The 13,575-nt window shown below is 39.5% G+C and overlaps 1 protein-coding gene across 1 annotated transcript; it reads right to left on the bottom strand.

Annotated features, from left to right (window-relative positions):
- Window positions 1–13,080: 13,080 nt before the first annotated feature.
- LOC138897935 (secreted RxLR effector protein 78-like) lies at window positions 13,081–13,440 on the bottom strand. The gene has a single exon (XM_070183959.1). It carries the CDS (start codon window positions 13,438–13,440, stop codon window positions 13,081–13,083), a length of 360 nt encoding a protein of 119 aa, XP_070040060.1.
- Window positions 13,441–13,575: the final 135 nt, after the last annotated feature.

Here is a 13,575-nt window from a genome sequence, read left to right as displayed (position 1 = left end):
ATTTAAATATTTTGAAAAATATTTTTCTCATGAATTCATTTTCCTCCAATTGGAGTAAAATATTTTTCATATCAAAAAAAAGAAAAGTATTTTCCAAAACTCTTTTTCAACCCTTCCTACCCTATTCTTATTCTCATCCCCACCAACTCACCCAACCCTGCCCACCCAACCCTTACCCCACCCACACCCCACACCCGAAATAAAAGCGGAATAATAACGTAACACCGAGATACGGTAATTAACATTAACAAGAATAAAAGAGTAACAACGACACCAAGATTTTTACGTGGAAAGCCATTTTGAATAAGGGAAAAACCACGGCCCTGAGAGGAGCAACTGATATCACTATAGCAAGGAATTTTACACTTTGTAGGTCCGAGTAAAATATTTCAAAGACCACTACAACACTCAAAAGAAATAACCTTCTTTTGATATTCTCACCTTACTACAATATCGCTCACTCTCTATTTTCCTCACAGACTATTTTCTTATACCTTGTCTGTGAAATTCCACTTTTTCTTTCTCTCTTTGTTGGTGTGTATTACAATGAGAGCAAGCTACCTATTTATAGTGTTTAGGATTGCTTCACTGATGTCATCAATGATATCATAAGTTTGGCAAGAGTCAAATATTCAATGTGAAACCAAAGAAATATTTGCCATAAAATCTTCCTTACTATTCCTTTAGTTGGCTTGACAATTCAAAGCCAAAAGGAATATGTCTTCCTTACACATGGGATGGACCCATCAAATCTCCCCCTCCAGTCTCATGCACCTGAAGGAGGTAACTCCAGTTTTTCATATAGAGTTCATGCCGACAAGTTCTTTGCACAATTCGAACTTGTCTCTTGGTACCACCTTGGTCAGCATATCCGCGGGATTCTCACAAGTACAAATCTTCAAGACTTTTAGAGATTCATTCTCTACCATTTCTCGAATCCAGTGAAATCTCAAATCGATGTGTTTGGTCCTTGCATGGTACATGGAGTTCTTGCTAAGGTCTATTGCACTTTGACTGTCACAATAGACGACATACTCCTTCTGATGCAAGCCAAGCTTTTGAAGGAACCGTTTCAACCATATCATCTTATTGCCAGCTTCAGTAGCGACAATATACTCCGCCTCAGTTGTAGAGAGTGCGACACACTTCTGCAACCTTGACTGCCATGATATAGCTCCCCCTGAAAATGTAAACAAATATCCAGTAGTGGATTTTCTATTATCAATGTCACCTGCATATCAGCATCTGTATAGCTCTTCAAGATTGGATCAGATCCTCCAAAGCAAAAACAATCTCTCGTGGTACCTCTCAGGTACCTGAGTATCCACTTGACTGCTTCCAATGTTCCTTTCTAGGATTTTCAAGGAATCTGCTAACAATACCAACTGCATGAGCAATATCAGGTCTGGTGCATACCATTGCATACATCAAGCTTCCAACTGCTGAAGAATAAGGAACTCTAGCCATGTTTCATTTCTCCTCCACACTTGTAGGACACATCTTCTTGCTCAACTTTAGATGACTAGCAAGAGGTGTGCTGACTGGCTTAGAATTCTTCATGTTGAAGCGTTCCAATACACGTTCAACGTACTTCTCCTGAGACAGCCACAACTTTCTGCTTGTTCGCTCTCGAACTATCTTCATACCCAGAATTTGTTGTGTTGGGCCCAAGTCCTTCATATCAAATGACTTGGACAAATCTCCTTTAAACTTTGCGATCAACCCCTTGTCTTTACCTACAATTAACATGTCATTCATATACAACAACAATATAATAAAGTTATTTTCAGAAAATATTTTGAAGTATACACATGGATCAGAATATGTCTTTGTGTAAGTTTTAAATTTCCTGAATGAGTCAAACTTCGTGTACCACTGCCTTGGTACCTGCTTCAACCCATAAAGACTTTTATTCAGTTTGTACATCATGTGTTTCCTTTCAGCTACTTCAAATCCTTCTGGCTTCTCCATATAGATCTCCTCTTCCAAATCTCCGTGAAGAAATGCAGTTTTTCATGTCCAACTGCTCCACTTCAAGATCTAGGCTAGCTGCTAAGCTCAAGATTGTTCGAATAGAAGTCATTTTGACAACATGTGAGAAAATTTCGTCAAAATCAATACTTTTCTTCTGTTCGAAGCCTTTTACCACCAATCGAGCTTTGTATATGACCAGCTTGCCATTTCCATCTTTCTTGAGTTTAAAGACCCACTTACATTTGAGTGGTCTTTTACCCTTTGGAAGTTTAACCAGCTTGTACGTGCCATTTTTCTGCAAAGATTCCATCTCCTCTTGCATGACTTTCATCCATTGGTTCTTTTCTGGATGGGACATCACCTCCTTAAGACTCTCTAGCTCTCCCTCATCACTGATGAGGACATACTCCGTGGAAGGGTACCTGCATGACTCTACTCTTAGCCTTTCTGATCTCCTTATAGGTTGAGGTTGTTCTTCTCCCAGAGTGGGGTGATCCACTTGATCGACATCATCATCAAGTTGCTCCCCCTGCTCAATAACCTCACCAGGTTGCTCCCCCTGCTCGGCAACCTCGTCGGTCGTACTTTCTACATTTTGTGGGATTGTTAGAAGTAGAAGGAATAGTAACAAGGTTAGGAATAATACCATTCTTGGCCTTCTCTGACATATCATGAGCAGTTCCAACTTCATTTTCTCGGAAGACTACATCTCTGCTTATGATGATCTTCTTCTTTACGGGATCCCACAATCTGTATCCGAATTATTCATCTCCATATCCGATGAATATACAAGGAACCGATTTATCATCCAGCTTTGTTCTCTGCTCCTTTGGTACATGTGCAAAAGTTTTTCAACCGAACACCTTCACATGCGAGTAGGACACCTCCTTGTTAGTCTAAACTCTCTTTGGGATGTCAAACGCCAACAGAAATGATGGACTCCTATTGATCAGGTAACAGGCTGTCCGAACTGCTTCACCCCAGAATGACTTAGGCAGTTTAGCCATTCTGAGCATGCTTCTCACCTTCTCCACAATAGTGCGATTCATCCTTTCGGCTACGCTATTGTGTTATGGGGTTCCAGGAACTGTCTGTTCATGTCTGATCCCATGGTTCGAAAAATACTCTTCAAATTTCCTTGAAGTGTACTCACCTCCATTGTCACTTCAGAGACACTTTAGCTTTTAGCTTGTCTCCCTTTTCACCATAGCATGAAACTTCTGGAAAACTTGAAGCACCTGATCCTTAGTTTTCAAAATATAAACCCATAATTTTCGTGAAGCATCATCAATAAAAGTAACAAAATATTTTTTTACCGCCCATCGATTCAATTTCTATTGGACAACAAACATCAGAATATACCAAATCACGTATATTCAATTTTCTTTCAGACGATGTCTGAAATGAGACTCTATGCTGCTTACCAAATAGACAGTAATTATAGGATTTTACCGTTGTACCTTTGGCATAAGAAATGAGTGATTTCTTGGCAAGAATCTGCAATCCCTTCTCGCTCATATGACCCATCCTTTTGTGCCACAAATCTGCAGAAATCTCATATTGTGCCGCGTTCAATCCACCTTGGCATATTTCTGCATTTGTCCTGTATAACGTGCTACGAGAAACTCCCTTTGCAATCACCAATGATCCCTTGGTGAGTCTCCACTTTTGATTTGCAAAATAGTTCTCGTATCCATCTTGGTCTAAAGCAATTCTAGAGATCAAGTTCATCCGCAAATCAGGTACATGTCGCACATCCTTCAGAACCAATGTGCATCCGGCATTTGTCTTGATACAAATGTCACCAATCCCCGCAATCTTTGAGTAACTTGTGTTACCCATTCTCACAAGACCGAAATCACCTGCTACATATCTGTAAAAAAGATCTCTTACCGGTGTGGCATGGTAAGATGTTGCTGTATCAACCACCCATTCCGACTCTGGACCTGATAAGTGCATGCATTCCTCTTCCTCGTTTATACAGAGGACAACATTATCATTGTTTTGCACCATGGCGGTTGTGTTGTCGTCATTCTTCTGGCCACTAGTTTCACCTTTGCCCTTCCTTGGATTTGGGCAATCTCTTTGAAGTGACCTGGTTGATCACAATTGTAGCAATTTCTAGCTCTTGATTTGGATCGGCTCTTAGACTTTTCACGAGCTCCGTATCTACCATAGTTGCTCGAACTCCTTTGATAATTCTTGCCTCTACCTTCTGTGATGAGAGCATGTCCTTGATTTTCAGGCTTCTTTCTCATCTTCTCATTGAGTAAAAGAGCCAATGTGACATCTTTCAACTCAATGGTAGTCTTACCGTGCAGAATGGTTATTGCCAGATTATCGTACGACGATGACAACGAGTTCAACAATAAGATGGCTTTATCTTCTTCCTCGTTTTTCACTCCGAGATTGGCGAGCTATGTGATTAGTCCATTAAACATATTTAAATGTGACAAAAAATTTGTACCTTCACCCATGTATAGGGCGTATAGTTTCTTCTTCATGTACAATTTATTTGTTAATGTTTTGGACATGTATAGGCTTTCCAACCTTGCCCAAATGCCACGCGCAGTGTCTTCATCAATGATGTTATGTATCACATCATCTGATAAGTGCAACCTGATTGCACTAGCAGCCCTTTCATCCAAGTCAGCTCAATCCTCAGCTTTCATGGTATCAGGCATTTTGGAATCAACATCTAGTACCTTGTGTAATCCATGTTGGATGAACAGATCTCTCATCCTTCTTTGCCATATTGAGAAACCACTATCTCCGTTAAATTTTGCTACCTCATACTTTACTCCAGATATTTTTATTTTTCACCGAGTATAGTACTACCGACAGTGAATAGTATTTCTGTGAACGAGAAGAACATGTGCTCTGATACCAGTTGTTGGGAATAAATCCCCTACAAAAATAATATTCACGGTAATAAAAGAGAAATAATAATGTAGCACCGAAATACGGTAATTAACATTAACAAGAATAAAAGAGTGACAACGACACCAAGATTTTTACGTGGAAAGCCCTTTTGAATAAGGAAAAAACCACGGCCCTGAGAGGAGCAACCGATATCACTATAGCAAGGAATTTTACACTTTGTAGGTCCGAGTAAAATACTCAAAATACCACTACAACACTCAAAAGAAATAACCCTCTTTTGATATTCTCACCTTACTACAATATCACTCACTTTCTATTTTTCTTACAGACTATTTTCTTATACCTTGTCTGTGAAACCCCATTTTTTCTTTCTCTCTTTGTTGGTGTGTATTACAATGAGAGAAAGACACCTGTTTATAGTGTTTAGGATTGCTTCATTGATGTCATCAATGATATCATGAGTTTGGCAAGAGTCAAATATTCAATGTGAAACCAAAAAAATATTTGCCATAAAATCTTCCTTACTATTTCTTTAGTTGGCTTGACAATTCAAAGCCAAAAGGAAGATGTGTTCCTTACACATGGGATGGACCCATCACTCACTCCACCCAAAACCCCTTCCTCCACCCTAAATAAAAATATTATTAAGAGTATTTTTTTTTTTTTTTACCAAAATGAGTATTTTCTTTTCGTGATATAAAAAAATATTTTATTTCATTTCAACAAAATGATATAGTAAAAAGTATTTTCTTTCATTTCAACAAAAAAGTACTCGCACTTTCTTTTCATGATGTAGAAAAAATATTTTATTTTATTTTAACAAAATGTAGTAAAAAGTATTTTCTTTCATTTCAACAAAATGAATACTTTCTTTCATATTGTAGAAAGAGTACTTTTTTTTAAACCAAAAAAAGAATATTTTTTTTAAGTTATGGAGTACAAATTTCAACGTTATTTTTGCGTGAAAAAAGTAAAGCAACACATTAATTTCTTGGATTTGTGTGAATTTAAAAGAACAATTAAATTCTTGAAGAAAATAAAATCGTAAAAACATTGGGTATTTGGTTTTTTTTTTTTTTGGGGAGGGAGGGGGGGGGAGGGGGAGGGTGAGGGTGGGAGTGGGGAGGGAGATCACATGAAATATGGGGATTTGGAGGAAGGGGGATGAGTAGAGTAGCATAAAAATTATTTTTCAAACAAAAATTTTCTACTCTCTAACCAAACACTAGAAAATATTTTCCGATTTTTTTTCACTCACCAATCAACCAACGAAAAATGAGTGATAAAACTACTCATTTTCCAAGATAATATTTTTTAGGAAAATATTTTCCGTCTTCCTACCAAACACACCCTTAGTCGCACTTGATTTTATCGAATAAATAAACATAAGACATATGTTTTTCATGGACATTTTAACTGCTAAGGTTAAACTACTTGATTTGATTTAAATGTCGATCGGCGGGTAAGTGTTCACCATCATTTTATTGTATCCGAATTTGACTGAAGAAGTTTAAGAATATAAAGATTTTTTTTGAATCTTGTGGCATTAAACTAAGGCCCGTTTGACTATAAATATTTTTTTACTTTTTTTTCACTTTTTTTTGGAATCACTGTTTGGCTATGACAACAACAACAACAACGACCCAGTAAAATTTTACTAGTGGGGTTTGGGAAGGATAGTATGTACGAAGTCCTTACCTCTACCCCGAAGGAGTAGAGAGGCTGTTTCCGAAAGACCCTAGGCTCAAGAAGACAAAAGGAGACAATATCAGTACCACCACAGAGATCATAGGAAAAATAACAACATGAAAATCAGAAGATAGATGCAAAGCAAAAGTGATAGCCAGTAAATAGACCCAACACTATGAGAAACGAAAGAGTAGTAAGACACAACATTACCACTAGCTATCTTAGACAAAAGTCCTACCAGACTAGTCTCACGAAGGTACAAAGTAAGGCAAGACTCAACTATCTCCTAACCTACAACCCTAATACTCGACCTCCACAGCTTCCTATAAAGGGCCATGTCCATGGAAATCTGAAGCCTAATCATGTCCTGTCTGATCACCTCTCCCCAATACTTCTTAGGCCGCCTGTCACGCTCCGAACCTGGGGGGCGAGACCGGCACATGATGTCTCACCTAACCTAGCGTACCAACTTGCGACTAAGGGACTCTGAACATATAATGTCATAATTTGGCCATGGGGCCACATTGCAAGACATATTACAAAGCAAAATATAAAACTGAACGGAAACTAGCGCTGACTAAACATCAATATAAAACTGGACCGATAAGGCCGTCATAACTACTACAGTTGACAAACCAACAAAATATACATACCAGGCCTACAAGCCCAACATACTGCACTAGCTAACAGGATATGTCTACAAGCCTCTACTGATGTATTGTGATCGGAACAGGGCCCCGACCTACCCATAACATATACACATACATATAGAAGATGAACACAAAACCCTAGACCCGACAACTCCGAAGGACGTGAAGCTTACCGATCAGGCTGAACTCGAGAAACACCTACTGAGGAGGTCTACCTGTCTGTCTATCTGAACTTGCACGCATGAAATGCAGCGTCCCCAGAAAAGGGATGTCAGTACGAAATAATGTACCGAGTATGTAAGGCAATAACATAACTGAAAGCTTAAACTGAACTGATAATATAATAACTGAAAGTAACTGGGAGTCAAAGATGATCTGGAGATATACTTACCTGTTGATACTGACTCAGCTCATTCAATATAGTAAGTAAAATAAATGTTCGGCCCTATAAGACTCGGTACGTGTAACTGCTCGGCCGTAGTAGGCTCGCCCATAGGCGCTTGGCCATACTAGGCTCTGTATCTCGGCCATCATGGGCTCTCTCATAGGCGCTCGGCCACAGTAGGCTCGGTATATAACTTATTATCTGATCAGAGGTTGCCCAATAGGGGCATGCCCATCGATTATAACTCGATAGTGGAGAAATGTCACGATCCAAAATCTAACCATGGTCGTGATGGCGCCTATCATGTTACAAGGCAAGCCTATTTCCCAAAATATTACTACTAAAGTGATTATAAGAATTTAATAAAACATTTCCAGCATTTGAATTTTTCATAAACTAAATCAACTCTAAATATAATTATAGAAAATACAGATACGAGCCTCAAACATCGGGGTGTCACTAAGTCATGAGCATCTAAAACTATGAACTAAGATATATAAGCTGTCTAACTGTCCAAACGAAGAAATGACAAGAGGAGTAACAAGGTCATGCGGACGCTAACAGTTACCTTGCAGTCTCCAAAGATAGCCGGCCTAAACTCAACGATCGCCGCCTTCTAACTCACTTGGATCTGCACATAAAGTGCAGGGTGTAGTTTGAGTACAACCGACTCAGTAGTAACAGAAATAACTAAGGAACTGAGCAGTAGTGACGAGCTAAGCAGAATAATCCAATTATTATTTCCACAATTAAGTACAAACATGAGTAGACAGGTAATTTCATAAATCAGTAAGACTACAAGGAAAATTAACAGGTAAATACAGCAACAACAAAAGTAAACGCAACCTCACAGCAATGTCACTCCATCACTTAACACCCGCACTCAGCACTCAACGCTCAACACTCTGCGCTCACTGGGTGTGTGTACAGACTCCGGATGGGCTCCGAAAGCCCAAGCGCTACGCACAGACAACTCACGTGCCCTCATATCAATACTTGGATCCGCACGGTCAACTCACGTGCTACGCGGACAACTCACGCGCTATGGTATCAATACCTGGACTCGCACGGTCAACTCACGTGCTATGCGGACAACTCACGCGCTATGGTATTAATATCCTCACAACCAGGCCCTCGACCCCACTCAATCATGTACCTCACTGGCCTCACCATCATCAACAAATAAGGGAACACATCCCGCATCAAGTATCACAGCATATTAGCAAATAATAGAGGCTGGGGTAAATATGTACAATAATTTCTATGACTGAGTACAAATAATGTGAGCATAAATAAAGCCTAAGCATGATCTCTAACATGAAAGCAGACAAGTTCAATAACAAGTAACTACGTAAACACGCATGATGGCCATGAGGCCTCACGGGACGGACCAAGTCTCAATCCCTCCTGGTGCAAACCCACACGCCCGTCACCTAGCGTGGGTATCACTTTTAAACAATCACGTGATATCAAATTCTCCGGGTTTATACCCTCAAAGCCAGAGTTAAAACTGTTACTTACCTTAACAACGTAAATTCCTACTCCAGGATGCCCTCGTCTCTGGACTCGGTCTCCAAAAGCTCCAAATCTAACCATAATCAGATTAATACCATCAACATAGGCTAACGAATCGAATTTCACAATAAAAAATACAAAATATGCCAAAAATCCGAAACCGGCCCCCGGGCCCATGTCTCGGAACCAGTCAACAATGGCAGAATCAAAACCCCCGTCCTCTCCCGAGTCTAACCATATAAAATTTATCAAAATCGGATTCCGTTTGATCCCTTAAATCCCTACCTAAAACTCTCCAAAACTCAAACCCTAACTCCCTCAATTTCACTTTGAAATCATCAATCAAATTCCAAAAACGAAGATGGATTCATGAAATATAACCAAAACTGAGTAGAGAACACTTACCCCAATCCTTATGGTGAAAATTGCCCCCAAAATCGCCCAAATCCGAGCTTCCTAACTCAAAATATGACCGAATGAACAAACCCTCGTTTTATATATTTTTCTACTAGCTATTCTGCCTCGTTTCTCGTACAAACAATCCCGAAACTCGCTTTTTCTGCCTTCAATGAATTCCTTGTGAAATTTTAGTCAAGTTAGACTTTTGAATAACTCAATTTGACCTTATAGTGAAGGAGATATGTTGGTTTCAATATTTGCAAATAGTGCAGATTTTTAAATACGCCGTCAGTGGCAATTTCATAATTATTCTGAAAAATCTGGCAACCTAATTCTTAGTAAAATGACCATAAAATCCTCATACGATGTCCAAATTCAACGATTCTTTTTGCTACGAGTCCATAATTACGATAAGGTTCTAATGCTTCAATCAAAACAAAAATCGGAGCTCATTTGCTTAATGTGGTACCATTTATGCTGGAAGAAACGACGTCGAAACATAAGAAAAACGAGCACAACGCAGCCCAAACCTATCCGAAACTCACCCGATCTCCTCGGGACCCCGTACGAACATACTAACAAGTCCCATAACATAACACATAATAACTCAAGGCCTCAAATCATGCATAACAACATTTAAGCGACGAAACGCGCCTCAAATCAAACTAAATGAACTTTCGAACTTTCGGCTTCCAAAAACTCGCGCCGAAACATACCAAATCAACTCGGAATAAAATTAAATTTTGCACACACATCACAAATGACACTACGAACCTACTCCAACTTCCGAAATTCCATTCCCACCCCGATATCAAATTTTTCACTGCCGACCAAAATCGCCAAATTTCTAACTTTCGCCAATTCAAGTCTAATTCTACCACGGACCTCCAGATTATATTCTGGACAAACTCCTAAGTCTAAAATCACCCAATGAGTTCGTTAATTCATAAGTCAACTTTCGGTTGACTTTTCTAGCTTAACTTTCTAACTAAGGGACTAAGTATCTCATTTCACTCTAAAACTACTCCGGACCCAAACCTACTAACTCGATGCAACTCAACACAGCTGAACAACACATAAAGAAGCAGAAATGAGAAAACATGGCTATAACTCTCGGAACGACTGGCCGGGTCGTTACATGAAAAAACTGTAATATTGTGTGTGTGTGTATATATATATATATATATATATATATATATATATATATATATATATATATATATATATATATATATATATAGAGAGAGAGAGAGAGAGAGAGAGAGACCATCTGCTCTCTTGACTGGAAGAAAACAATACTTAACTGAATATAAAGTCCCGATAGGGGAGAATACTGTAACTTCTGAGATTAGGATAATGTGAATAAATTCATGAATACGAACTTCTCTTTATGTCTCGTTGTCAAACATATATAGTTACGGGATCATGCCAAAATGAAGGAAAGGTTTAGCCTTAACATACCTTATCACAATCTTTCCAATCACCAAATTGAACTCGCCTCTTCACACCTTAATCTACAATAACGATAATAATACTATCATTAAGTTACGACAGGTACAACTATCGCACAACGAACGACAAGCTTATTTTGTATTAAAACGGGCAACATCTCCCCTATAATCCTTACTTCCTCCAAATTCAAGATAACACCAACAACACAAGAACGCAACAATAACAACGTATATATATTATTTTCCAACCTTATATACACCACAAAATACTACAAAATAGCCCAACACACCCGAATCTCTTCATACATAAAATGACCACTGTAGTAGTGTCAAACAGCTCAAAAATGTTACAACGAACGACCAGCCCACCATCCTGAATTTATGTGGTGTTTCTTCACACCCTTCCTCCTCCTAAACTCCACAAAAAAGTAGTAAAATACGCAACCCGTCAGCAACACAAAACAGTCCGCTACAAGTGAATAACTCGAACTCACGGCTTCCGATCACCGTCCCGTGAGTTCTTACAAATATAGAACGACTTACCATGCTTTTACAGCAGAATAAAATGGATGAAAGAGAGCAGTAAACTTACCTTATTTGTTGGATAATTCAGCTCCTATCTTGGTTCTTCAAACTCTAGGTTTTACCTCCAATTAGAACTTGAAAGGGAGAGAAAATCAATTGGGGTTTGTAGGGAATTTTTGGGAGAATTTTTGCAGAGCTTATGTCTGGTTATTATGCCTTATTATCAGTCTAATATATGAAGGAGATAGGCCTTTAAAAAGTCCTCTTTAGACGACCCGAACTGGCCCATTTTTGGATGACCCGAAATGGCCCATTTTTGGACTCTCATTTAAGCAAGTAGGTGACAGTTTCTGCAGTCTTGCAAAAATATCCATATCTCTCTACTCCGATATCATATTGACAAACGGATTAATGTGTTAGAAAATAGACTCATAGACATTCAATTTAATGGGTGGAACACCCCATAACTCTAAGTATATTGGGAGAAAATTGTAGTTACATTTGACCGAACGTTTCAGTAAAACTTATGAACGTAACTTGTGATGACTTTCATCGACTTTTGTTCCACCACTCGATTGACTTCAAAACATAACACACGACTATCATACGACTAACATAACTCATAACATAACCTCCTTATCATGTTAAGCACCCTAGTCTCACCCCAAAAGTACTCACCCCAAAAGTACATGTTATAACATTCCCAACTTGTCGACTTTCGACGAAACATTATTTTCTTCAATTCCTTTAGCTTTTGAACCTTCCAACCCTCTTTGTACTCGTTGTTCATGATCTTTAATATTTTTAACCTCTGAGGTAACATGATTAACTTACTTTATATATTTTCAAAGATGATCTCATTTTTGGTCCTACATTAGTTTGCTCACGACGCACTTTTACGTACGAAAATATAGGGTGTAACATCGCCCTCTACCTCTTCTCGTACCCTCTACAGCCAGCCGCTCACACCTCCTTACCGGAGCATCTGGGCTTCTCCTCTGTACATGATCGAATCATCTGAGCCTCACTTCCCGCATCTTGTCATCAATGGGATCCACACCCACCTTCTCCCGAATATCATCATTCCTAATCTTATCCATCCTAGTATGCCCGCACATCCACCTCAACATCCTTATTTCTGCTACTCTCATCTTCTGGATAAGTGAGTTCTTAACAAGCCAAAACTCAGCCCCATACATCATGGCCGGTCTAACTACCGCTTTATAGAACTTACCTTTGAGTATCGGTGACATATCTTGTCACACAAGACTCCAGATGCTAACCTCCACTTCATCTGTCCCACTCCAATACGGTGTGTGATATCCTCGTCAATCTCCCCCTGGATAACCGACCCAAGGTACTTGAAACTGCCTCTACTTGGGATGACCTGTGATTCAAGCCTCACATCTACGCCCACTTCCCTCGGCTCAACGCTAAACTTACACTCCAAGTATTTCGTCTTCGTCCTGCTCAGCTTGAAACTCTTAGACTCAAGAGCCTATCTCCAAACCTCCAGCCTATCGTTAATACCGGCTCGGGACTCATCAATGAGAACTATGTCATCAGCGAATAGCATACACCATGGCAGCTCCCCTTGAATATGGTGTGTTCACGCGTCCATCACCAGGGCAAATAAGAACGGATTGAGCGCAAAACCTTGGTGGAACCCCATAACAACCGGAAAATACTCAGAGTCGCCTCCTACTGTCTTAACCCGAGTCTTAGCCCCATCATACATGTCCTTAATCGCCCTAATGTAGGCAGCCGACACACATTTTGCCTCCAAGCATCTCCAGAGAACTTCTCTAGGAACCTTGTCATACGATTTCTCAAGGTCAATAAACACCATGTCCATATCCTTCTTCCTCTCTTTGTACTGTTCCACCAACGTCCTAACAAGGTGTATAGCTTTTATAGTAGAACGACCCAGCATGAACCCGAACTGGTTGTCGGGTATAGACATCGCCATCCTCACCCTCGCTTCAATCACCCTCTCCCAAATTTTCATGGTATGGCTTAGTAATTTGATACCCCTATAATTGTTACAACTCTGGATATCACCTTTGTTCTTATACAAGGGAACCACTGTACTCCATCTCCACTC

Source organism: Nicotiana tomentosiformis, chromosome 8, assembly GCF_000390325.3.
Source record: "Nicotiana tomentosiformis chromosome 8, ASM39032v3, whole genome shotgun sequence".
In the NCBI taxonomy this organism is placed as follows: Eukaryota; Viridiplantae; Streptophyta; class Magnoliopsida; order Solanales; family Solanaceae; genus Nicotiana; species Nicotiana tomentosiformis.
This window is presented reverse-complemented; position numbering and strand designations above follow the sequence as displayed.